This window comes from Crotalus tigris, unplaced genomic scaffold, assembly GCF_016545835.1.
Source record: "Crotalus tigris isolate CLP2741 ecotype Arizona unplaced genomic scaffold, ASM1654583v1 scf7180000020062.1902635, whole genome shotgun sequence".
Taxonomy (NCBI): domain Eukaryota; kingdom Metazoa; phylum Chordata; class Lepidosauria; order Squamata; family Viperidae; genus Crotalus; species Crotalus tigris.
In genome coordinates, this window is record NW_024097841.1 from 754,290 (window position 1) to 782,060 (window position 27,771).

Below are 27,771 nucleotides of genomic sequence, written 5' to 3' on the forward strand. Positions count from 1 at the left end.
TAGTATGGATTGTCCTTGGTAACTGAATGCCTTCTGCATGTGCTCTGCATATGCTCATCTGACCAGCTGAGGGAGGGAGGGAGGGAGGGAGGAAGGATCATAAACCCTTCTGCTAAACAAAGCACATTCCCTTTTTCTGTATGACATTTCTTGGTGGAAATAGGCCTGTTGCTCTGATTGTAGTCACTCAGAGAGAGAGAACAGAAGAGGAGAGATGGTGTTGCCCATAACCCAAAGCCATTCTGCCCCAGGGGTTGAGATTGGCTTACCTCCGCCTTCCCAGCAAACCCCACCCCTGTGGGCTGGGCAGATGGGGCTCCCTTCCACCCTCCTCACCGGGCAATTGTGGCAGCTCAGCCCCCTTGGCCCCAGCCTTATATTTCTTCTGCTGCGGGTGTCTGCTCTGCAAACCTTGAAGCTCAGCAACAACACAACACAACATGCTGGCTCAGTGCATTGCCAAGCTCCTCTGCCTTGGCACCTCTGGACACACAGCTGTGAGGAGAAGTCCCAGGCTGGCAATGGGAATCTTGGAGCTGGGGAGATGCTTCAGTGACAGCACAAAGCCAAAGAGCACAGACCAGGGGTAAGGATCATCTTACTCTTTTGGGGGGTGGTGGTTCTGAGGCTCCGCAAAATGGGGAGGGGGAGATGCTGAGGCATTTGGTCAGCCCACAGGTCAGAGGCCATGGCACCTCCTTAGCTGCCACCACTGCAGGACTTTTGGTAAGACCTTCTGCCCAATGACGGTTGCCCTCCCAGCTACAGCTTGTTGGAGTTACAGGGGGCTCTCCTACCTCTTTATTACCTTAACCCCCCTCCCAGGACTCCCTCCCGTAATGCCATTTAAAACTGTAAGGATGCTACAAAGCTGAGAGCTATGAAAATGCTGTAAGGAACACTTTTGAAAAAACTCACACCTTGTATCATTGTTAAAGTCCATGAAAACTCAGCAAGAGTTTTCTCTGCTTGCGCAAACAAAACTGGGGGAGCTATAATGCAGAGCTCTCGTCACCTGAACTTCTGGACCGTTCCACTGGTTAATTATCCTCAGTGTTAGCAAATTTCTCCTTATTTCTAGGTTGGTTGTCTCCTTGATTCTTGTTCTGCCTGCAGATGCTTTGGAGAATAAATTATTCCCCTCTTCTTTGCATGTTCCCTCTAATCTAGTCTCCATTCCCAGCTCCCTCAACTGTGCCTCATACAATTTAGCCTCCAGATTCCTTATCATCGTCATTGCTCTTCTTTGCATTCTTTTTAAAGTGTCAACATCTTTTTTTGTATTGTGATCAGAACTGGAAGCAATATTCCAAATGAGGCCTCACTAGTATACTATAAAGCAGTACTATTACTTCTTGTGAACTTGATGCTACCCCTATATCTATACATCCTAGGACTGTGTTGACTTTTTTTGGCAGCTGTAGCACACTGGTGGCTCATATTTAAGTGACTGCCCACTAGGATTCCTAGATCTCTTGCACAGTTACTACTATTGAGCCAGGTACTACCTAGGTATATCTGTTTTTTCCTAAGTGTAAGACCTTACTTTTTTCACCATTGATCTTGCGCCAGTCTCTGAAGAACTTTCTGAATCTGAAATCTGTCTTCCAAAGTGTTAGCAATTCCCCCAGCTCGTGTTGTCTGCAAATTTGATGAGTTCCTCTTCTATCCCCTTGTCTAAGTCATATATAAAGATGCATATATCTAACAAAATGAAATTCAGTGGTGAAAAAGTAAGGTTCTACATTTAGGCATGAAAAACTAAATGCACAGGTATAATAGAGGTGATACCTGGCTCAATAGCTTAGATGAAACTTGTGGATTGTGGAGTCCTAGTGGACAATCACTTATATATGAGCCAGCAGTGTGTGGCAACAGCCAAAGGAGCCAATGCAATCCTAGGCTGCATTAACAGAGGGATAGAATCAAGATCACGTGAAGTATTAATACCATTCTGCAATGCTTTGGTAAGGCCACACTTGGAATACTGCATCCAGTTTTGGTCACCACGATGTATAAAAGATGCTGAGACTCTAGAAACTAGAGTACAGAGAAGAGCAACAAAGATGATTAGGGGACTGGAGGCTAAAGCATATAAGGAACGGCTGCTGGAATTGGGTATGTCTAGTTTAATGAAGAGAAGGACGAGGGGGGACATGATAGCAGTGTTCCAATATCTCAGGGGCTGCCACAAAGAAGCTATTTTCCAAAGCGCCTGAAGGCAGGACAAGAAGCAACGGATGGAAACTAATCAAGGAGAGAAGCAACCTAGAACTAAGGAGAAACTTCCTGACAGTTAGAACAATTAACCAGTGGATCAACTTGCCTCCAGTAGTTGTGAATGTTCCAACACTGGAAGGTTTTAAGAAGAGATTGGACAATCATTTGTCTGAAATGTTATAAGGCTTCCTGCATGAGCTAGGGGTTAGACTAGAAGACCTCCAAGGCCGCTTTCAACTCTGTTAATCTGTTGTCCTGTTCTGTTGAAGTGTACTGGCCTAAGACAGAACTTCAAGGTACCCCATTGCATGCTTCCTTCCACATAGATGTAGTTCCATTGAGGACTAGATGCTGAGTGTGGTTGGTCAGCCAGTTGTGAATTCATCTGGTGGTAATGCTGTCTAACCCACATTGTTCTATATTACCAAGAATTACTACAACAAAGGTCTTAAAAGTGGGATGCCTGTGGCAGCCAACCGAAAGAGACCTCTAAGAAATAGGCCAAAATTACCACAGAATTATCAAAGTAAGGATTAGAGATCATCATGTTACAAATAACCAGGTAATAGCAGAAGCCTAAAACAAGTATAATGAGAACAGGAATCACTGTGTCCCCCCTCCCTTCCAATTCTCTTAACTGTCTTATTCAACAGACTGTGGTTTGTACAATTCCTAGTTGTCAAGTGCTGGTATCACAGGTCTAGCCAAAAGGTTGCCCATGTAAATGGGGTGATGTGGCAGGTGGTGGCCCAGCAGGAGTTCCTTCTGGCACAAAGCTATTGGTTGCTCTTCAGAAAAACAGCCCTTCAAGAGCTCATTTTAAGCCCTTGAGACAGCCATGTATTGCCTCTGCCAGAATGTGGGCCCATCATAATGTGTTTTGCCAATGCCAGGGCAATGATCAGGTGCCCAGGCAATTGGTTCTTTTGGATCCAGAGACAATAACCATACCAGTAAATAAAGGGATTTTAAGATTTATTATTAGGTCAAGCAAAGAGATGTAAAAGCATAATCTAAGAAGCCTTGACTGGCTGGGACATGACTCTGGGATGGGAATTGAACAGACTTTTACAGCAGGAAAAGCTTTGAAGCTACATGAAGATTCTACCCCCCACCCTTCTTTATTCAGTAAATAAAGGTGTAAAACAAGCTGGCTAGCTTAGACTGAGCTCTAGACTTCTAAACTTTTCTTAATATGAAAGAAAAATCAAAATATGTCACTAAACTCAAAATAACAATGGCTGTCCACATTGTCACTATGATGCATCACATTCTTTTATTTAATATCTTGTACAAGTGGCTCTTCTTCCCCAGTGGTTTCTGGAATTCATGAATAGCATTGAGATGAGCTTTGTCCAAAGCCACATCCAAGTGATTGGGCCTTAAAGAATAATTATGACCAATTTTCTCACTGATTTATTCAGTGATGCTTCTTGTCATGAATAATCTAGTCCCATCAAGTTAAGGCTCTTATTTGTCTTATGATGCATTGGTACACAGAGCCAAGCAGGGGGAAAAACCCCCAGGAACTGTTGAAGAGGAACATTGCATTTGACCAGGAGCCCTGGTAGCCCAGTAGTTGGAATGTGCAGGATTGCAGGCTGACTCTGCTCACAGCCAGGAGTTCAAACCTGACCAGCTCAAGGTTGACCCAGCCTTCCATCCTTCCGAGGTCAATAAAAGAAGGTCCCAGATTATTGGGGGCAATATGCTGACCCTGTAAACCACTTAGGGCTGTAAAGCACTGTGAAGTGGTATATAAGTCTAAGTGCTATTGCTATTACTATTTGAATCTAAGTAAGGATTAATTCCTTGAAACCTCTTCTAAGATGAGATTCCCTTGGCTAGCTTGGCTCAACACCTGCATTTCCCCCCCATCTAAAATGCAAACTTTGCCTCTCATTCTTGTGTCCCAGATCTTTCTTCCTTCTTCTGCATCTCCTTGTTCAAGGCTTAATTTTCCAGCTGCATCAAGCTCAGAACTATGGCCTGTTCAAAGTCCTTTCTTCACTGCTGGCAGAACATTTTGGAGAACCAGGGTAGGGAGTCATGAAAGTATAGGGCTAGGAATAGGGAGGGCCCACTTTAAGAGAAGCCTCAGTCCCAGAATTTCCCAGGATGGCTTTCAGCCAGTTCCTCCCTCTCAGAGTGACTGGTTGTTCTGGGGAAAAGGAGAAGGAGGAGGAGGGAGGGAGGGCTATGCACATCACCTTGACCTTCTGAAGGAAGCTGGGATAGAATTCCAGGGACAGAAACCTGCACCAGGCAACTGATAAATGTCTCTCTCTTGGCTCACCCAGAGGCCAGAAAAGCCTCTCTTGGGACTTCTTCAGGGCACACAAGCCCTGATGGGGGATTAAAACTTTCTTGGCTGGTCAGTTCACAAATCTTGCAGACTTGCATTGTGACAGAAAGGGCAGCAAAGTAACACAGCATTTGAGGACTTCTGAGTGAGCAGCCCAGGAAGGAGCCTCCTTTCACAGCATGGAATGGTCCTTCCCAAGGCTGTAGCTTCTGAGGAAGTCAAGGCAGAAGCCACCCCAAGGTTGTGCAATTTATCTTGAAAACAAACCTTGAAGGGAACCCTTCCAAAGCGCCACCAGAACAGCTGCTGACGTCAAGGTCTTTTAACCCACAGATTCCACTCCATTTTCCCAAGGCAACACTTTGCCTTCCCAAGTGGGACCCAGCTTGATCTTCCCACACTCTCCACCTGTGACTGCTGATGTACAGTAGCATTGAATCTGAACTGCCATTGCAATAAGCCATGGATTGTTTTAATCATGGTTTACTATAGAAGCTACAATGGTTAACATTTCACATTCAACCAAAAACCAAACAAACTGCATAATGCTCTGATTTTTCATTGCAAAAAGTCATAAGTATGGGTTTGGCTTAGTATGTAGTATTACCCAGCCCTGTTGGGTTATTTCGAATATACTATGGTGAAGTAGTCATGGCTTAGGAAATGTATGTGTTTGTAGTGTGTATATCAATTTAATTAGACACAGGCAACCTTATTACTGTCCCTGTAGTTCAGGCTTTTATCCTTCTCTCCCAGTTTGAGCAACAAGGTGGGGATATCCTGGGGAGGGGTCACTTTTGGCCTTGGGTGTCTGGTTAGGCATCCCACCTATACAGAATCCTCTGACAATAAAGAACAGGTAGGTGGGATAGCAGGTTAAAGTTTGGAAAAGGTAAGAGATTGTCTTTTCCATCTGATGCCCCTGCAACATAATCCCAGCAAAGATGCTTTTAGTTCAGGCTCCCCCCCCACCCCCCTCAAGCCCTGTTTCCTGTGGGAGCGCAGCTCGCCTTTCTTTGCCTCTGAGCCATTTTGCCCTCATGTCAATATTGGTTTTTTTTTTTATCTCTCAGAGCTAAATTATTTGCAGAGGGTAGATAGTTCCTGCCATTTCTTTGTTGTCTTCCTGAGATCCTGCTCAGCAGCCAAGTATCTCTGATGCAGCTCAGGCCAAATGGCCAAACTGGACCTTCAACTGGGCAAACACTCAGTTGCACTGAGGGAAATGTAAGGACCCACCCCACTTTGCATCTTAAGAAGACAGAACTCTTGGAATAATTCTTCCAACAGGAATCCTTTATTAAGAAAAAGTGGTTGCAGGCGTTCTAGACAGGACTTGGGGTCCAAGCTCTCCAATTCAAGGTTTTAAGGGTTTCCCCAGTAGCCCCACCCATTCAACCCCCTCTTTCAGCGACAGTCTCAGGCATTACACTTCCACCCCCTTTTCATTACTGCCCGGCTGGATGGAGACTTCAAATAAACTACATGAAAGGAAATGGCCCCATTCTTATGGTTAGTTCTTTTGCAATACACACATTCAGTTCCTTAGAAGTATACTGAAGGAAGTGAGGGCCATAAAGCCCCTTTGTTCTCCCCCTTCTCTCCCTCTTATGGCAGAATCCAGAGAAGGCAGAATTGGGGTTTTCTATGTTTGATAACTAAAGATGAAATATAATTGGATTCTGACAGAAATGTGAATGGTGGGAAACTGCTGGAACAATTTTTGACAGGCCAAACTGCAGTGAAGAAAAATGAATGTGGTGTCAGCATATGACGATTTAAAAAGATACAGTTAGAAGTCTGTACTCCAAATGCAGCTGGATTGCTAGAGCAAGCTTCTCCAGGCTAGCTGTTTTTAGACTATAATGGCCAGAATTCCGTCTCTCAGAATGGCTTGGCGTTCTAGGAGTTCCACAGGCATTCCACAGAATGATCAGTGGGAAAACTCTACCACACTTGCAAGGATGTTTTTTTAAAAAAATTCTTCCTTCTATGGTAATAGAGTAGCATGGTGGCTCAGTAGTTAAGACGCTGGGCTCGTCAGCAGGAAAGCTGGCAGCCCAAGTTCAAGACCCAAGTGCCACTTGATGGGGTGAGCTCCCTGTCCTCGCCCCAGCTCCTACCAACCCAACAGTTAGAAAGCATGCAAATGCAAGTAGATAAATAGGTACCACTTCAGTGGGAACATAACACACTTCAGGATGTCACGCTAGCCACATGACAACGGAAATGTCTTTGGACAGCGCTGGCTCCATGGCCTTCAAATGGACATGAGCAGCACCCCCTAGAATCAGTAATGACTAGTGGAATAAAATCTGCAGGGACTCCTTTACCTTTTTTTTTAAAATGCCAATTCCCGGGCATCAAAAGAGTGTGTTACAATCCTGGAGAATTGCATCTGTGCATTAAATTGTCTGCGAAAAGATGATGGGAAAGAACTGACCAAGCAGGCCTGATGGACCTGAATAGATTTGGTTGCAGCTTGTAGCCCTCTGAGCTCAGGATGCTGACCTCTAAGCTGGAGCATATTAATAGGCTTTGCTCAACCCTGTTGCCACTTTCTGCATGTAATGAATATGTCTTTTTGGACTCCAGAGAAGCTTTTGTATAATATTTTCCCCATGCATCTGAGTGTTTTCTATAGTCCTATCCCTAAGGGCTTTCTCCATTCTAATGATCATTATTTGAGTCACAAAGATCTTCCTCGTAAGCCAGTGGTTCTCAACCTTCCTAATGCCATGACCCTTTAGTACAGTTCCTCATGTTGTGGTGACCCCCAACTATAAAATTATTTTTGTTGCTACTTCAATACTGTTATGAATTGTAATGTAAATATCTGATATGCAGGATGTATTTTCATTGTTACAAATTGAACATAATTAAAGCATAGTGATTAATCACAAAAACAATATGTAATTATATATTGTGAAATATTTATTTCTAATTACAAATAAAGGAAATTTTATCTTGAAGCATGGTGTAGCATGGGTAACAGTCTTAATATAACAACAGTAAACTACATTGCTACATTTTGCGACAATATGCGTAAAAAACCAACCCACAGGTTGAGAACCGTTGGTTTAATCCATCCAGCAGTAAACTAAAGCAGGGGAGGGGGCTGGCTTTGCACGGCATCTAATCCCCTCCCTGCAAAAGAAAAAAAAAAACCCGAAGCCTAAAATGATGGCCAATAACTTTAGCAAATAACATAAATAGAGTCAGTAGGATCCTGTCCCGGACGGAGGCCATCTGGGTTAATGTGAAAGACAGTTTTTACCAGGGAATCCTCAAGGAGAAAGAGATTCTGCCTTAGGTATAGGTCTCCAGGTGGGATAGATTTGGCTGGGGTGTGTGTGTGTGGAGAGGGAATTTTAACAAAAGCCTCCCAATCTTAAACCCTCAGATCTCTCCAAAGGGTTTTTTCCTGAAACTCGTGAGATCTTTTTCTCATTTTACATTCTCTTCCTGATAGAAAGAAACGATTTTCTAAAAAAAGTAGGCTTGGTTCTTCTCTGCAGAAAAAGTAAGGTGGGGAGTGTTGAGTCCTCGAGTCAACGGCGAAAGAAGAGCACACATTCTGTTAATTCCAACAGCCTTTATTCTCAGCAGCTTTCTCCGACACAACTCAGAGGCTTGCAGGCCTCTCTGTCTCCTTTAATAGAATCCCCGGGCAAAAAGGTAACAATCTGGCGCACTTCCGTGCGTTGCGCATGCGTGCAAGGCCGGCGCCACTCAGTCTGGCAATGTCCTGAGCCTGCAAAGGCAGGCTCAGGACACAACACCCCTTCCCCCCCGGATGAAACTTATTAAACTATATGGGTAGATATACGCGATCTCAACACGACCGTGGTGTGCTATCCACCGGCACCTGCACATCTATTGCAGCTATTTACTAGCCACACTATAGTATGGTACCAGGCTATTGTTTTGGAATTAAATGCCCAACACCCACACTTTCAATTCCCCCAACAGCAGGCACCCTCTTCACCTCCCTTGCTTTGATAGCAAAGTTACAAAATCTTCAAGGTATTTGGGAGATTTTTTTTTCCTCTCCGTGACCTCCTCAGATTTTGGGAACTCCCTAAATCATCCTGTGCAGAGATTGTAATGGAGTTGCCCCCTCTTTTAATCCCTGGTGGTCCCCATGAACTGGGTCCTGTTGCCTGGTCTGCTTGCTTGCCCACCGGGCTCGTCAGACCAGGACTTTGCTCCCCACTGTACCTGGTTGACCTGCCTAACTGCAGGCTCTCGGGCCCCGCTATGTGCCCACCAGTATTTGGCATTTCTGTGTTACTCTCCAAGTCCACAATGGACCTATCAAGGGAACACATCCCTTCACTCCCAAGCCGTGTAACAGGATTGTCGGGGTTTTTTGCAGTGCCCCAATACTTGGTTGCCCCCCATTCTATGCCGGAGGTATCAGAATCAGGATTTGCCTCTCTGACTACCTCCCTGTGTGAAGACTTCCTTTTGGAAGCCGTAGCAGTACTGGGCCAGTTTATTTGTTTGTGTGCCAGTTCTCTTGTGAAATTTGGGTTGTTTGGATGCTCCCGGTTATTCTCCCTGCTTGGAGTGCTGAATTGTGGTTGTGAATGATGAGTATGCCCCCTGGGTGACTCCCTGGCTGGAGTAAGCACTGGTGGCCTGTATTGTTTCTTGTTCCCCTGAATTCCTGTTAGGGGCACTTGCGGAACCTTTGAACAGGCCTTCTTCAGCCTCTCCGTTTGGCCCCGGCTGCTGCCAACACCCTTCTCTTTGCCCACAGTGGTCCCCCTCCCCCCTGGAGAAAACCCAGGAGTTGCAGAGGGTGAGTTCAGTTTTGTACGCACCTCATCGATATGCCGCAGAAGGACACGACCATCGTCCAGGGAAACCTTGTAGGACAATGGACCAGTGACCTTGCATACTACCGCTGGAACCCACAGGTGACCGGGCCCATAGTTCCGGGTCCATACTGGGGCACCCACTTGCAGACACCGCGGTGCCCTGGGTTGGGTGACCCTAGGAGCCAGTCTGTCCGGATGCAACCTGTCAAGTTTGGTGATCAGTTTGCGCCCCCAGTGAAGTTCAGCCGGGCTCTTCCCAGTGGAAGTGGAAGGTGTGGTGTGGTAAGCAAGAAGAAAGTCTGCCAACCTGTGGTGCCAGTCCCCATAGGTCAGTTTCTTTAAAGCATCCTTGGTGATGCGAACCATCCGTTCAGCCATACCATTGGTGGAAGGGTGGAATGGGGCTGAAGTTGCATGATGAATCATGTTGGCCTGCAAGAAAGCCTGAAACTTGAAAGAAGTGAATTGAGGACCATTGTCAGAAACCAGAACATCTGGAAGGCCATGTGCAGCAAAAATCCCTCTCAGTACTTGAATGGTCTTGGCAGCAGTAGTGGAAGAGACAGGAACAACCTCAAGCCACTTTGAATGGCTGTCAACAAGGACCAAGAAGAATTGTCCCTGAAAGGGCCCGGCGTAATCTACATGCACCCTAGACCAAGGTGACTATGTCTCCTCCCATCTATGCACAGGAGCCTGAGGCATTTCAGGGCGTGAACACTGGCACAAGTGGCATCCATGCACTTGGGCCTCTATTTCCCTGTCTAATCCTGACCACCATAAATGGCTACGCGCAAGCGCTTTCATCCTGACAATGCCAGGATGACCCTCGTGGTGCACAGAAACTGCTTCTGGGTTGTTCCTGATAGGCCTCATATTCTTGATTGCCCCACCTGCTGCCTCTTCTGCAGTGACCTCTCTCAAGGCATCTTGGAAGGAAATGTCTTCTTTTACAAAGAGTCTCTGTTGCAAGTCTCTGTTCCTAAGCCCGCATACAAATCGGTCTCTCAGCCTTTCTTCTAAATCTTTAAAGTCACAAGGCTTAGCTGCTCTTCTCAAGGCTGCAATGTATGCTTTGGCTGATTCACCAGCTCTTTGATCCCTCTGTTCAAACATGTGTCTCCATGCAATAACAGACAACTTGGGCTGGAAATGTTCCTTCAATAACCTTTTTATATCTGTATACAGACGCAAGAGGAGCAGGGGCTGCCAAATTTTCTGCAATTTCAAATGCATCTTGACCACAGACACACAGCAAAGTAGCGGCCTTCAAGCCATCTTCTCTTACTTGATTTACTCTAAAGTAATTTTCTACTCTAGCAACATAAGACTCCCATCTTTCTGGGTGAGTAACGCCGAATTCAGACAGTCTCCCTATCTTCGCCATCCTCGCTTCTTACTCTAGGAAGGGGTCTATCAGCCAGCTTACCTCCAGCCACGCTGTACTGGCAGCCCAGATGCTGAGTTTAACGCTGTCTTCCTCTCTCCAGGACTCTTGGGGTAAGCTTACAAGTGTTCTTCTTTAATCTTGCAAGCAATCCCACCGTCGTCACCAGTGTTGAGTCCTCAAGTCAACAGCGAGAGAAGAGCACACATTCTGTTAATTCCAACAGCCTTTAGTCTCAGCAGCTCTCTCCGACACAACTCAGAGGCTCTCAGGCCTCTCTGTCTCCTTTAATAGAATCCCTGGGCAAAAAGGTAACAATCTGGCGTGCTTCCGTGCCTCGCGCATGCGCGCAAGGCCAGCACCGCTCAGTCTGGTCCCGGGCAACTTGCAGCAGCCCGGGACCATTGCAACGTCCCGAGCCTGCCTTTGCAAGCTCAGGACACAACAGGGAGAGCCTGGACTGCACCTCCGTGCACCAGGATCTGAATTTAAAAAGGAGAAAGCAGAAGTCTGGGTATGCTGCCTTCTTTTGACAACCCCCTCCCCTCTTTTGCATATTGGAGGGGCCCGGGGATAAATTCTATTAAAGCTGCCCAACAATGCGAGGAGCTGTCAATCAAAACCACAGATCTGCACCTTCTGTCTGCTTCCTGTAGATGTGTAACTAAGGGTGATGGCATATAGGTGATCAGATTTTCTTTCTGCAAAGTGTCCTAGGCTTCTAAATCTCTTTTTTTTCCCCTTCTTTCTTTGGAGCCTTTGAAAAGCATTTTGAGCAAATAAAACAAGCCGCTCTCCAACTTTTCTCCCCCACCTTCTGTTAGGGGGCATCAAATTCACCTGATCTTCTCCTCTTGAATCTTATTTCTTTCGCGTTCCTAAACGGGCTCTTCCTATGATTTACTTCTTTCTTTTTTTAATATGCCATTTATTCATTGATATTTGAAGGTAATAAATCCGGGAGGTTAAAAAGTTTGAGCAAACTATTACACGGCCAAGCCTTTGCCTATTTATTTTATTTATTTATTTTATTTTTAAAATTTATAAGCCGCCCCACTCCCGAAGGACTCTGGGCGGCTAACAATAAAAAACACATAAAACATAACAAAACAAACAGTACAAAGACAGTCATCCAGGGGTCAGGTTTTATAACCCCAGGGTTGAAATAAGGGGTTGAAAAACCCGGACAGCCGACATTTTCCTTGCCAGCTGCTTGAGCAGAAAAGCAGCCAAACCTCTCCGGTGGGTCTTTCCCTTCTTCCTAGGACCCCCCCAATCAGCTCTCCCCTCCCCCGGCTCAGAAAAGCCAAAGAAGCACAGAAAGATTCCCCGTCTGGGAAGGACTTTTTTTTTTAAAAAAAATGCCCCAGCAACAACTATTGGCTTGAAGATCCTCCGGCTGCTATTTTTAAAAAGCCGAGAAGAGGGAAAAGAAAAAAGAAAAAAAAGAGACTGGTACTTTTTTTTTTTTGCACTAAAAAAAGAGGGAGAGGGAAGGGGGGGGGAAGGGAAATTTTCCCCAGCAGCTGGCTGGTCTGGTGGTGGTGCTGGTGATGGAGCAAAGGGGAATCGGGACCCCGCGCAAAGTTCTCCAGCGTTCCCGGGCTTCATTCTGGGGGTCCCTTTCCTTTGCAAGTTGCAAAGGAAAGGAAGGGGGGAAGTCAGGGTTCGAGAGGCCCCTCCTTTTTCTTTTCAGCCTGGCTGGCTGGCTGGCTGGCTCGGCTTACTCGCTGTCTGGGGCTCACTGACTCTTCCTCTCCCGCCCCCCACCGCCTTTGCTTTTGTGACGTCGCCGCCTTTGATTTGAGTGTTTTTCAAAAATCGAGCTCAAGCTGCGCCAATCGGTTCCTAAGACCATTGGAAATATGTGTTTTCCGATGGTCTTAGGCGACCCCTGTGAAAGGGTCATTCGACCCCCAAAGGAGCCGCGCCCCACAGGTTGAGAACCGCAGAGATGGTGTGGCAATTTCAGCTCTTGCTTAGCTCAACATTGCTCCCTTCTAAACCGAGACTTTTGTTCCTGCCAGAAATGATAAATCAAGACTAGAAGGCAGCACACTCCATTTCCATCGGGATCTGCTTCTTCAAGGACTCTCTGGGGTAAGAAAGGAAGTTTTGGAAGTTCAAGACAGGCAGATTTGGGCTGCACAGATCTGAATGACCACTAAATGGCAACAAAGAGAAATAGAAAACTCTATTTATTTATTTATTTATTTGACTTATATACCGCTTTAAGTGCAAGCACTCTCTAAGCGGTGTACACCAGTAAGCAATGTGTACACCAGTAAGCAATCTGACCTGCTGAACACAGTCAGCTAAAGTGGCCTGCAGTACTGCACTCTAACTGCTGCGCCACCTCGGCTCATATTTCTTTGCTGCCGTTCCTAATTTTTTGCAATTAGTTATGAGAGTCCTTGAAGAAGTGTGGAGTATTGGAAATTTGTTTTTGACTCCTGAGAAAAACCTTGGAAGCACTTACAATGCCATCAAAATGAGAAATGTGAAGCTGTTGCTGGCAGCAGCCCTCCCAAACATTCTCCATCTTGCCAGTGGCTCATGAGGAGGGTCTGTTGGGACTTGTAGCCTGACACATCTGAATGAGATACAGAGGAGCAGATAGGTGCAGAGGAAACAAAGGAAAACAATCCCTTTGATAACTGCAATCAGAGCAGCTCTCACAACAGGCCTGGCTTAGACTGGGGCTTCCTCTCTGTCCCTTGAGCACTTGGGCTGAAAGTGCAAGATAGAGAAAGCTCTGCTATGCAGTTGGAAGGGGCCATATAAAGAAAGTCCCCCACAAAAGAGCCCAGATGCTCTGGCCTGGGAGTGGGATGACCTAAGCACAAAGCGGCAGGGACCACCGTTATGGCAAAACAGCCATTGTTCTTCAGGGGCTGGAAGAGTCTAAAATCATTCCACCATAATATCCTTCAGTGTGCTCCCATTTAACATTGTAGCATACTATATGTAAGAATGGAATAGATGGTAACAACTTTCATTTAGTAATGAGTTTCAGTGAAATTGTTTTTATACCCCAGCAGTAAAGAAGGAGTAGCCACTGAACACTGCTGCCTTTTGGGGGGAAAGTGATCCATGGCCTTTGACATAAAGAAATGGAAAAACCACACATATTAAGAGACAACATTACAAATTGTTAGAACAACCAAAAATCGGTAAACTTTACTTTGCATTAGCATCTCAAAAGAAAAGAGGAATAGCTTTATACATTAAAGAAAAGATGAACCCCAAACAAATTTACGCAGATGAAGAGGGGAGAATATTAATGCTGGAAATGATGGATCAAAAACAGATACTGATGGTAGCAATATACGCACCTAATGATAAACGAGAGCAATTTTATCAAAAACTGTATAAAAATATTAGATCTAAACTGTCAAAATCTTTGTATAATGGGAGACTTTAATGCAATAGTAGATGGAACTTTGGATTATAAAAGCATCAAACAAGGGAGAAAAGGAGGAAATATATTACCTAAAGCCTTCTTAAAAATGATAGAAGAACTCTGCATTCAAGATATATGGAGAGAAAAAAAACCAAAGAAATTGCAATATACATTTTATTCAAATAGACATAAATCGTGGTCTAGAATCGATATGATATGGACATCTTTGGAATTGAAAATGATGATACAAGAAGTTGAGATAGAAACTAATGTTTGGCCAGACCATAACCCCATAAAAATGACTTGGAAAGGAACTAAGAAAAAATCAAGATGGTCCTTAAATAAATCTATATTGAGGAATTCTTACAACTAGTGACAAAGGAAATGGAATTTTTCTTCAAAATAAACAAGAAAGAAGAAACATCACTTCAAAATGTGTGAGACATGGCTAAAGCATATTTCAGAGGGTTGGCTATAACTTATATCGCTAAAAAGAATAAAGAAAAGAAACAATTACAGTTAAAGTTGAAGGAAGAGCTAGGAAAGCTAGAATCAGAATTACAAATAGATCCACAAAAGAAAATACTTAAGAAACAAATGGAGATAATAAAGCATAAATTAAATTTAGCCAAGATGGAAATAATGGCCCAACAGATTAAAAGGACTAAACAGAATTTCTTTGAAAATGCCAATAAGCCGGGGAGATGGTTAGCATATAGACAGAAAAAAGAAAAAGAGAAAGAATTGATAAGTAAGCTGCAAGACCCAAAAGGAGAATTACAGTTTCAAAATGATACAATTAAAAAAAATTATTAAAGATTACTATGAGACATTCTACAAGGCAGAGGAAATTTCAAAAGAAAAAATACAACAGTACTTAAAAAAAGCAGAATTACTAAAAATTCCAGAGGACATCCAAAACATATTAAATGGCAAAATATCAATAATGGAGATTATAATAAAAAGGCAAAAAAAAAAAAAAAGGATAAGACTCCGGGCCCAGATGGATTACCTGCAGAATTCTATACATTACTACAAGAAATATTAAGTCCGATTTTGAAAGAATTGTGTAATGAAATTCTTCTGGAGGCTAAAATACCAAATACATGGACTGAAGCCAATATTACTTTAATACCTAAAGAGGACTCTGATTTGACACAAATAAAAAATTACAGAGCAATATCATTATTAAATGTAGACTACAAAATTTTTGCTTCAATAATGGCAGAAAGAATAAACAAATTTTTGATTGAATTTATACACAGATATCAATGGTTTCTTACCTAAAAGACAGATAAAAAATAGTCTAAGAATGATCCTTGATGTGTTAGAATATTATGAAACTCATCCAGGGAAACAGGTGGCTTTAATATTCCTTGATGCACAAAAAGCATTTGACAACATAAACTGGCAATTTATTTTCAGCAGCTTGCAGAAATGGACTTTGGAAAAAACTTTATAAATGCAATTCAAACAATTTATTGTAAACAGACTGCCAAAATAATTGTAAATGGAGAGTATACAGAAAACCTCAACATTAAAAAGGACACAAGACAGGGGTGTCCATTATCTCCATTACTATTTATATTAACATTAGAAGTATTGAATAAAAACATTAGACAAGATACAGAAATTAAAGGACTGAAGATAAAAGATGAAAAATATAAATTACAAGCATTTGCAGATGACTTGGTTTTTATACTGGAAGATCCATTGGAAACAAGCACCAAACTTCTGGAGAAAATAGAAAAAATTGGAGAAGTGGCAGGCCTGACAATAAATAGAGAAAAGACTAAAGTGCTGACAAAGAACTTAACAGGAAAAAAAACTAACAAAAAACCCCCAAATCTTCAAATAGTTAAAAAAGTTATCGTATTTTCTGGTGTATAAGATGACTTTCTAAACCATAAAAATCTTCTCAAAAGTCGGGGGTCATCTTATACGCCCAGTCGTCTTATATGCCAGAAAATACCGTATTTTCCGGCGTATAAGACGACTTTCTAAACCATGAAAATCTTCTCAAAAGTCGGGGGTCGTCTTATACACCCAGTCGTCTTATACGCCAGAAAATATGGTAAGTACTTGGGAATTTATCTAACAGCAAGATGTGTAACAGTAAAAGAAGAAAATTATGTAAGACTGCTAAAACAAATAAAATTGGATTTGGAAAAGTGGAAGAAACTCCAACTCTCAATGTTGGGGAGAATAGGAACAGTGAAAATGAATATCTTACCAAAAATACTCTTTTTATTTCAAACGATCCTTGTAAGGCTGGGGAAACCTTTTTTGATGAACTGAATACAATAATATTGAAATTTATCTGGCAAGGAAAAAAAGCTAGAATCAAAGTGAAAAATGCTACAAGAAGCAAAAGACAGTGGAGGATTTGGACTGCTGGACTGGAGGTTACATTACCAAGAAACATGGCTTAAAGAATGGATAATGCTTAGAGATAAAAGACTACTGTACCTAGAGGGGCCTGACCTGCAAATCAGTTGGCATGCCTTTCTGTGGTATGGAAAGAATAAAATACATAGATACTTTGAAAACCATTTTATAAGGAATGTACTTCTTTCAGAATGGGAAAAAATAAAAGAAAAAAATTACATTAAGATACCTGAATGGCTTTCAACAATGGAAGCTTTTGTTTACCCAAATTTAATTAACTACGATAAAGTTGTGACTTACAAAGATATTTTGGATAATGAAATAAAATTGAAAGACAGACAAGAATTACAAGAACAAGGTATTGATTTAGCATGGTGGCCATATCTGCAAATTCAAACGAGATACAAAAAAGATGTTAAAACAACGGAATTTTATAAAGAACAGACAGACTTTGATCAGATACTGTTAAAAACAGATGAAAAGTTGATTAAGAAACTCTATAGATTCCTGCTAAACTAAGATGGAGGAAGAACAAGTAAAAGAAGCAATAATAATATGGGCAAAGAATTTGGATATATTATAGAATTAGAAGAGTGGCAAAAATTGTGGGAAAGAAATATTAAATTAACTAAAGCAGTGCCATATACAAAATATTTTACGGATGGCACATGACACCAATGAGACTAGCGAAAATGTTTAAAAATACTTCAAACAATTGTTGGAAATGCAAACAAAGGCCACATCTGGTGGACATGCCCTAAAGCAAAAAGGTATTGGGCTAAAATACATCTATGGTTGGAGAAGATGACTAAAAAACAAATAGACTTCAAACCAGAATTGTTTTTTGTTAGGAATAATAGGAGCCAAGTACGAGAAAGACTGCAGATATCTAATACTACATGTAATTAACAGCAACAAGAATTGTATTTGCCCAATATTGGAAAAATGAAAACTTACCAACAGTACTAATTAAGAAAATTCTAGAGTGCGCAGAAATGGATAGATTGATTTTAGAGATTAAAGAGAAAGAAGACTCAGTCTACTTTAGAACATGGGATAACTTTTACCAATGGCTAGAAAAACAAGTCAGAGAGAAAGGAATGTGATATGTAATTTTGAATATATATTAGTAAGAAGAAGGCTACTGAGTGATTAATTAATACTGTTTATGATAATTAACTATATCTATTGTTGTTAGTTAAATACATGTACCAAGACAATATGCTGTTTGCTAAATATTGAAAATGTTACCTGGAAAAACGCAACCCTAACCCTAACCCTAACCCCAACCCTAACCCAAACCTCAATCCTAATCCTAACCCCATTTTATCCCTAACCCTATAAAAACTAATTACTAATTCTCACGAAGGGAGAATGATTTCTTGATGTGGACATTCTTCCAGACAATATAGCAAACCCAAGTTTTGAGAATGTCCAGTAGTCAAAATCTATGCAATGAAAGCACTTAGCTTCTCTCCTCTCAATGAGGAATCAATTGAGTGAACAGGCAACAGAGGCAAAAGACAGAGGCAACATACTTAATGGGAAACTGCAGGAGAACCCAGGGTTTTCAGAGGCTTAGGAGAAAGCTTTAGAGGGGAATGAGATGGTTCACAAAATGTTCTTCTTCGCCTTATGGGAGGGAGCTCCAGACAGAAGTTTAGTTGAACTAAACTAATGGAGGCCTACAAAAAGTCAAGTTGGAGAAAAGCTGTAGGAAGAAATGTCTAGGCAATGATGATGACTTTGATGGATGATGGAGAGAATTCAGGTGTAAGAATGTCTCAAGATATAAACCAGACAGGTACTGGGGTATGGTCAGAGGGCTTGGTTTGGTCAGGGAAGTTTTACAAGTTCTAGTATACATCAAGAAAAAGCTCAGGATTTAAGGAAGCTTAGATAAGGAAATCCAAATCTGATGTCTGATGACGAGAAAGGTGTCATACAGAAGATTGTGGACCTGTGTAAATGTAATCCCTTTTATTTGCAGACCAGATATATGATATTCTCTGTGACAGCCTCTCAAGTACTGGAAAACAGTTACCATGCCCCCCTAATCTTTCTCTTTGTTAGGCTAGGCATACTTACTTCCCTCAACCGTTCATCATAGGGTTTTGCCTCCAGACCCTTTGTTGCCCTTCTCTGCACACTTTCCAGTGCCTCAGCATCATTTCTGCATTGTGGTGAGCAGAATTGGATGTGGTATTCCAAGTGTGATCTCACCAGTGTGGTATACAGCGATATTATCATTTCCACTAGGACACCTGGAGCCTTTTCACAGTTACTACTGTTGAGCCAAGTGCCAACTATTCCGTACCTGTGCATTTGGTTTTTCTTGTCTTACTTTTTCAGGGCCTTACTTTTCTCCACACTGAATTGCATTTTGTTAGAGGGGGCCCAATTTTCAAATCTGTCAAGATCCTTCTGAATTTTAAGTCTATTTTCCAAATTATTACCAATTCCCCCCAGTTTGGTATCATCTGCAAATTTGATGAACTAACGTTTTATTCCTTCATCTAGATCAGGGCTTTTCAACCTTTTCACCCATTGTACCTCTTTTAGGATATGGCAACATATGAGTACCACCAGTCACCTAGCAAGGTGTCAAAAACTTGATGACCAAAAAAAAAGAAAAAAAAGAAAAAAGTGTTGTAAGTGTTGACTTACAACAGTTTGCTTAGTGACTGTTTGAAGTTACAATAGCACTGAAAAAAGTGCCCCCCAAACCACAGCCGAGCAAGACACCTGCCTGCCTGCCGGACCGTCCGGTGGTGCTCTTCCTCCTGTCCGAGGTTTTCATTGTTGTGAGCATTTCTGTTGAGGATTGGCAGTGGGGGTGGGGTGAGGGGTGCTTGGTTTTTATCCCCCCCCCAATCTGCTGGGTGGTTGCAGTAGGTTTTGGTCAATTCACATGACCCTGGGACACTGTTACCGTCATAAATATGAATCAGTTGTCAAGCATGTGAATGTAAATCACAAGACCCTGGAGATGCTGCAACATTCCAGCTGATCGGTGCTTCTTCTGGGTTCAGCAGAAGCGCCAGGATCAGCACCGAGATCCAGCTGGAGCCTGGCTCTGATCCTGGGGCTTCCACTGAGCCCTGACAGCCCTGCAGCTCCAGCCATCTCTCGCTCAGCCTTGTGCAGTGCTGCCACCGTTTCAGCTCATTCCCCTCCCCCACTACCACTTTTCTAGGGTGCTCACGTACCACCTGCCAGTTGCCAATGTACCACAGGTGATACCCGTACCACTGGTTGAAAAGCCCTGATCTAAATCATTTATGAAAATGTTGAAGGCACAGAAAGTAAGGTTCTACATTTAGGCAAGAAAACCCAAATGTACAGGTATAGTATAGGTGGTACCTTGCTCAGTAGTAGTAACTGTGAGAGGGATCTAGTGGACAATCACTTAAATATGAGCCAGCAGTGTGCTGCAGCTGCCAAAAAAACCAACACAGTGCTAGGCTGCATTAACAGAGGGATAGAATCAAGATCACGTGAAGTATTAATACCACTTTACAATGCCTTGATAAGGCCACACTTGGAATACTGCATCCAGTTTTGGTCACCACAATGTAAAAAAGATGTTGAGACTCTAGAACAGTGGTTCTCAACCTGTGGGTCGGGACCCCATTTGGGGTCGAACGACCATTTCATAGGGGTCGCCAAACCATGCTGTCCACCATTTTGTTCCCTTTTCCCTAGCTGTCCTACTCCCTCTCATTGGTGGCCACACCCACTTGGGGGTCACCACAACATGGGGAACTGTATTATGGGGTCACGGCATTAGAAAGGTTGAGAACCACTGCTCTAGAAAGAGTACAGAGAAGAGCAACAAAGATGATCAGGGGACTGGAGGCTAAAACATAGACAGAACGGTTGCTGGTATTGGGTATGTCTAGTTTAATGAAGAGAAGGACGAGGGGGGGACATGATAGCAGCCTTCGGATATCTCAGGGGCTGCCACAAAGAAGAGGGAGTCAAAGCATCTGAAGGCAGGACAAGAAGCAACGGATGGAAACTAATCAACGAGAGAAGCAACCTAGAACTGAGGATAAACTTCCTGACAGTTAGAACAATTAACCAGTGGAACAACCTGCCTCCAAAAGCAGTAAATGCTCCAACACTGGAAGTTTTAAAGAAGAAATTGGACAACCATCTCTCTGAAATGGTATAGGGTTTCCTGCCTGAGCAGGAGGTTGGACTACATGACCTCCAAGGTCCCTTCCAACTTTTTATTATTATTATTATTATTATTATTATTATTATTATTATTATTATTATTATTATTATTATTGGACTACATGACCTCCAAGGTCCCTTCCAACTTTATTATTATTATTATTATTATTATTATTATTATTATTGGACTACATGACCTCCAAGGTCCCTTCCAACTTTATTATTATTATTATTATTACCTTGAGTACCCCACACATTGAGTGTGGTTGGTCTGTCAATTGTGGATCGGCCCATTTTCTTCCTTTTCAGAGGCAAAATATCATATATGTTGACAACAATGCAGAGCTCTCCCCAGAGGCAATTTCTTCCAGCACTTCTTGGAATGTTCTAACATCCATGCAATGTTGTGTGATTATAGTCATTCCAAGAATGAAAGTTGACAAGAGTCAGCTTCTGATCATGATGCCCTTCTGAACACACAGAACATTCTTGCCATGAAAATGAAGAAAACTTCATCCCCTTTGGACACTATGTACAGTTTCAAAAACATTACATTTCCCACCATTCTATCCCCTCCAGGGGAAAAAACAGAAATTGATTGGGCTGATCAACAAAGATTCATTCTCCTATGGATATTTTCTGGGAGCAAACATAAGTGAAAACCTCCACATCCACTCCTGACAAGTTCACTGATGCAATTCATATGCAACTATTGTGGAAATGGTCACAAGAGGTCACAGAATTGCTGAAGAGACAGAGAGCAATGAGCATTGGTAAGGGAAAAGTGAAGGTCATTTGCTCTTCAGGAGGCTTAACAGCAATGATAGCAATGAATAGGATAAACCAGAAAATGTTGCCGACAGAGACAAAACCAGATGAATCATATGTGATGATACTAAAGTTTCCAAGCAGAAATATCCAAGAGGCCATCAGAAGTTTAGAGATGGATGAAGAGCTGAGAATAGCAGAGGGTAAATACCAAGTTTTGAGGGACTCCAGTGGAATTCCTTACAGAGATTTTCTGCAGAAACAGTTAGAGAAGCAGCCTTTGCTCATGTGGGCTGCATCACAATCATGAAGTTCTCATAGTACAACATAGTTGACACTGTGTAATGTAATTCACTAGAAATCTGACCTGCCAAATTTCCTAGTGGACATGCCCAAAGTCCAATGTATAATTAAAAGATAGATTTTGGAGTCCTGAATCATTGTTTTTTGCCCTTCAGAGGGCACAAACAGTTCTTGGCCTGAAAATTCTAAGAAGGGGGGGGGGGACATGGAAACATGCTCCATTGCTTTTGATGGCCCAAGTCAGAATTTGTTCCATGTTTTGTGATGTTGTTCCACGTTTTGTGATCAGGAAAGCTGGAGACATAGAACATAGAATAATAGGTTGGAAGGGACCTTGGAGGTCTTCTAGTCCAACCCCCTGCTCAAGCAGAAGGCCCAATACCGTTCTGTTCAGTCTTTTCTTGAAAGCCTCCAGTGGTGGAGACCTTCCTTGTGGCTGCGCAATGCTGAGCGTAAAGGCACCTTGATGGCTCTGAGCCCAGAGCTAACTGGCCGCCTCCACATTTTTAGCTTGGTTCCCACCAGCCAAAACAAAAGAGTAGGAATGCTTTTGACTTTTGACCAATGTGAATGGCAATTTTTACCTGTAGCTTCTTTCATTGTCACTTGGCACTTGGGAGCTCTCTGAGCTCTCCCTGAACAGATGTTGTGCTTCTTCTTTCTCCGTGCAGCTCTATGGACAAAGTGACGCTACATTTTATTGACCGGGATGGAGAGAAATACTCGGTCAACGCCAAAGAAGGGGAGAGTCTGCTGGAGGTTGTGATAAATCAAAATATTAACATCAATGGCTTTGGTTAGTGGTGAGATTCTGCCTTTCTCTCTTCAGACTTTATTGATTACCAATAATCTGTTATTTTAGGAGTTGGCAAGATTGTTTTACAGAATGGTCTACTCTAGGCAACAAAACAGCCACATCCTGAGATCTGTGCCTCGTCTCATTTTTCTGGGACACACCAGCAAGGCGAACTCAGAGCACTGGATACAGTTAACACTCACAGTTTGAACATTCTGCATTTTCTTTCTAAGCCTAGATATATTTATTTATTATTTATTATTTTTATTATTATGCCTTTATTATTTTTTTTAATAATTCAAGGTTGTGAACATCCCTGATACTCCTTCCTTCTCCTATTTTCCCTACAAAAACTTTGTGAGATAAATTCTGCTGAGAGAGAGAGAGAGTGATTGCCTCAAAGTCACCCAAGGTCACCCAAGGTGGCACTAGAACTCACTGTCTCCCTGTTTCTAATCTGGTGTCTTAACCACCAGACCAAACTGGCTCTCTTAAAAGTTTGCATCATTTGGTTTTACTTATAGATGTTATTATTATTGATTAAATTTGTATACTGCCTGATTCTCAACAATTGTGAGCAGCTCACCATTAAACAAAGAAATTACAGTGAAAGAAATGAAAAAAATAAATAAAGATGTACTGAGCATCTTTTTCTTTTCCTGCTAGAATAAAAAAGGAAAGTAGGAGGGACAGAAGGAGGGTGGGAGAGGGAGAGTATCACATTGTAGTAAAGAAGATTAACCAGGAGATGGCAGCAAACTGGGCCTACAAAGTCCAAGCCTCTGGTGGTCACAACTCTTTCAACTCTGGGGGTTGAAATATCTGAGCAGCTCCTTCTTCCGCTGAAAATGTTACCTAGCCTGGTAATGAAACCTTCAGAAACCAATCCACAAGCTCAGAAAACAAACCTCCACCGTCATCCTATGCCCCAGCTACAAATATTGGCCACTATCGCTAGCTCATTCTTCTTCCGGTCAAAGGATGCTTCTCATCAGCCTGCTATGGTGATGGGGCCATTTTGTGACTAGATGTAGTTGCCACCACAGCTGGTTGTGAGTGCAACCACCACATACTTTCCACATTGCAAGTGTGTCTCTACAACTAAAGTATTTCCACATTGCAAGTGTGTCTCTACAACTAAAGTATTCCCACATTCAAATGATCATCTCTTATACTCAAGTATTTACTTAAGTTTGCTTCATCCATCCATTCCTTTTACATGAAAAATAAAATATAAACCAGCAATTTCCTCCACATTTGGATATCCAGAGGGCAGAAAAACATGTGATTAGCAATAACCGAGCCCCAGTTTGTTTCTGAATTTATTCTAATTTTCATACCTATTATATGTAGCGCAGCTCCATCCAATCAATTCTGCTGTGCATCCTGTGTTTTTTGCAACATGACACCATTTGCTTTCATTGGTGCTCTGTAAAATTGAGGATGGGAAGCTGATGCTTTAATTTTTGGTTGCTCTCCTGAGTTTATAGAATGCAGGCACCTCTGTAAACCCACAAAGTGAGCCTTGCATGGCTTCTGCCAATGGCAGTCTCTTTTCTCCCGCAGGGGCGTGTGAAGGCACCCTGGCCTGCTCCACTTGCCATCTAATCTTTGAGAAAGCAGCGTTTCAACAACTGGGTGAGATCAGTGACGATGAGCTGGACATGCTGGACTTGGCCTACGGACTGACTGACACGTAAGCATCCTGGGTGCCCCTTCCCTGCTCTGAGTGCAGAGGGGGGAAGGGGGAGCAATTCAGCTGCTTCCAACTCTGCACTCTGGCCGTTTGTAAATTAAGAGAAGAATGCAAGCTGCTCATCTACCTGACTCCAAGGACTCCTTCCTGGGGAGCAACCCCAAGCATGTTGCGTAGATGTTGGTGAGCTCAGTCAGTTTGCCACATTCAGAAAAAGATTTGAGAAGGCGTCAAGCAGGATCCTTCCCAGCTTTGCATAAGTGGAAGCATAATTATGTAGAGAAAAGAAATGCTTGTTTTCTGGACCAATTTGCCTTGGGCATCCCTAAAGGTAAAGGAAATGGAGTGCCTGCAGATTTTACCCCCCTAGTCATTGCCAACCATAGGGGGTGCAGCTCATCTCCATTTCAAGGCCATGGAGCCAGCATTGTCCGAAGACATTTCCACGTCATGTGGCCAGCCTGATGTCCCAGAGCATTCTTCCCACTGAAGTGGTGCCTATTTATCTACTCACATTTGCATGCTTTCAAACTACTAGGTGGGCAAGAGCTGGGGCAAGGATGGGAGCTCACCTCATTGTGTGGCGCTCAGGTCTTGAACCCGGACCGCTGACTTTCCAGGCAACAAGCCCAGCATCTTAATCATATCCCTTTATAGAATCTTTTGGATTTTGATTTTGGTTGTTGTTCTCAGCTCCCACTGTGTCCTTAGCCCCAAGTGGCATTTTGAGCTGTATCTAAGGCTGGGCTCACAAGGGATGCCAGAGGCCCTGCCTTCGGCCCTACTCATGCAGTGGGTAAACCTGGCAAAAGGTTATGTTGTTACATGGTAAGAAAGTGATGCCCAAATCCAGATGTTTGTATCTCCTTTTCAGATCTCGTCTTGGTTGCCAGGTGTGTGTGAAGAAATGGATGGATGGCCTGACTGTCCAGGTGCCCACGGAGGTCTCAGATATCAGGAGAGAACTGGAAGTGGAGAAGCAAAAGAAACAGTAGTCAAAGCACACGACATACCCTGCAAATATTATCTTGACCCTGTGTCAAGGTTCCGACTAATGAGACACTTCAAAGAACTTCCAGGCATTGTTTATCCTAAAAGCCTTTATTAACAGTGTAACAGATTGTCAGCACATCATGGATGGATGCCAAGATCTGAAGTCTGGACCCCAAAGCAGTTTTTTTTGCTAGCATTTTCCCTCCCTCTTTTGCTGTCATAAGTCACATTCTCCAACCAGCCTGGGGGGCAAAGGTTCACTTCCTTCTGAAGCCCTCGCAAATTGCTCTCTCTCTACATTCTTCCTCCCCCCTCCCATTCTCATCTGAGTTAACTCTAAAAGTGCCAGACAGTTCTGCATATTTTCTCAAAGCAAGAATATTCAATATTAGCAGCATTGACACCCTGTTAAAAGAAGGGAGGCCCTTACTTTCCACACTGAACAGAAACACCCTAAACCAACCAATCCCCATTTCCAAGTTACATAACTTGTTGTGCCCAACAAATTCAAGCACACGGTGGCTTAATATGATAGCTTAGTTCAGATTATACATGGAAAGAATCACTGGATCATCCTAACCACTTAACCATGTGAAACATAGCTCCATTTAGCCACACTTAGGCTGTTGTGCTGGGCCAGCTCCTGAAAGGGGTTCTGTGCTCAGAATCTGTAGCCTCAAGCAACAAATCTGAATTGGGATGAAAAATCAGTGATCTGTGATGCTCACTTTTGCAAGAGAGAGGGAGAGAGGGAGTTGTATGTCGGTTGCTACCAAGGAAGTTTCTTTATGGCTTAATAAAATTGATGGGGGGAAGATTGTGAAGTCCCAAAGTAGCAGCCTATTCCAAGCTCATCAGTCGGGGGCTACATTTATCCCCTCCGAATGGGCTGGGATGTGCTCTTACTTGGAGGTCCCCCCCCCCCCCCGTGGCTGTTCCATGAGGCAGAGGAGAAGCAGAACTCACCCCAACTGAGCCAGCGAAAACAAAATCAAGCCCAACTGGCCGGATCACAGGACCCATCTTTGCACTCTGGCCCCGTGGTGCCCTGGAGATTTCCCTCGCACTAAGTCACCAAGCATTGGCTCTTCTAGACTGGAGGCCAATCCCCATTTGAAGTGATCCCTCGGAGAAGACAAATGCGGAATTCCATGGATGTGAAGTTAGAGAGATGCAGCTATGAATAGGGTCTGTTCCTGGCTATGAAGCCTGTTGCTCTGGTTTTCACAGTGGATTATTTCTCCGCACGTGAATTTTCATTGTGCATGTTCACAAAGTGTATTTGGAAGAATTTCCCCTTTACTGCTACTCATGTCAAATTAGAATAGAATAGAATAGAATAGAATAGAATAGAATCTGGAAGAGACCTTGCAGGTCTTCCAGTCCAGCCCCCTGCTCAAGCAGGAGAACCTATACCACTCCAGATAAGTGACTGTCCAGTCTCTTCTTAAAAACCTCCAGTGATGGAACACCCATGATTTTGAAAGGCAAGCTGTTCCACTGGTTAATTGTCCTCACTGTTAGGAAGTTTCTCCTTAATTCCAGATTGCTTCTCTCTCTCACCAGTTTCCAACCATAGTTTCTTCTCCTGCCTTCTGGTGCTTTGGAGAATAATTTAACCCCCTCTTCTTTGTAGCAGCCCCTCAAATACTGGAATGCTATCATGTCACCCCTATTTCTTCTTTTCTTTAGACTAGCCAAACCCAACTCCTGAAGCTGTTCTTCATATGTTTTAGTCTCCAGGCCTTTGATCATTTTAGTTGCTCTTCTCTGAATTTTTTTCCAAATTCTTAACATCTTTTTTGTAGTATGATGACCAAAATTGGATGCAGTATTCCAGGTGTGGTCTTACTAGGGTTTTATAAAGCAGTATTAATACTTCACATGATCTTGACTCTATGCCTCTGTTTATACAGCCCAGGACTGTATTAGCTTTTTTGGCTGCTGCTGCACACTGCTGGCTCATGGTTAAATGATCATCCACTAGGACTCCAAGGTCCCTCTCACAGTTATTGTTTTTGAGCCAGGTCTCACCTAATTTGCACTTATACCTTTGATTTTTCCTGCCTGAATGTAAAACTTTGCTTTTCTCCACACCATTTTGTTGGATAGGGCCCATTGTTCAAGTTTGTCAAGATCTTTTTGGATCCTGAGCTTGTCTTCTGGGGTGTTGGCTATTCCTGCCAGTTTAATGTCATCTGCAAATTTGATGAGTTCCCCTTCTATTCCCTCATCTAAGTCATTTATGAAGATATTGAAGAGTACTGGAACTAAGATGGAGTCTTGTGGTACCCCATTGCTTACTTCTCTCCATTGAGGACTACTCGTTGAGTATGGTTTTCCAGCCAGCTACAGATCTATCTGGTGGTGATGTTGTCTATTCCACCTTTTTCTAGCTTACTAAGCAGCAGGTTGTGATCTACTATGCCAGATGCCTTACTGAAATATACTAAGTATACTATGTCCACAGCATTTCGCTTGTCTACTAATTTAGCCACTTTATC

General features: G+C 42.9%; 1 protein-coding gene across 1 annotated transcript; it reads left to right on the top strand.

Moving 5' to 3' along the window:
* The first annotated feature begins 371 nt into the window (after window positions 1–371).
* LOC120318108 (adrenodoxin-like) lies at window positions 372–26,709 on the top strand. Its single transcript, XM_039365379.1, has 4 exons — window positions 372–586; window positions 22,454–22,578; window positions 24,145–24,274; window positions 25,149–26,709. The coding sequence occupies exons 1-4, from the start codon at window positions 441–443 to the stop codon at window positions 25,267–25,269; spliced, it is 522 nt and encodes a 173-aa protein (XP_039221313.1). The 5' UTR covers window positions 372–440; the 3' UTR covers window positions 25,270–26,709.
* The last annotated feature ends 1,062 nt before the right edge of the window (window positions 26,710–27,771 follow it).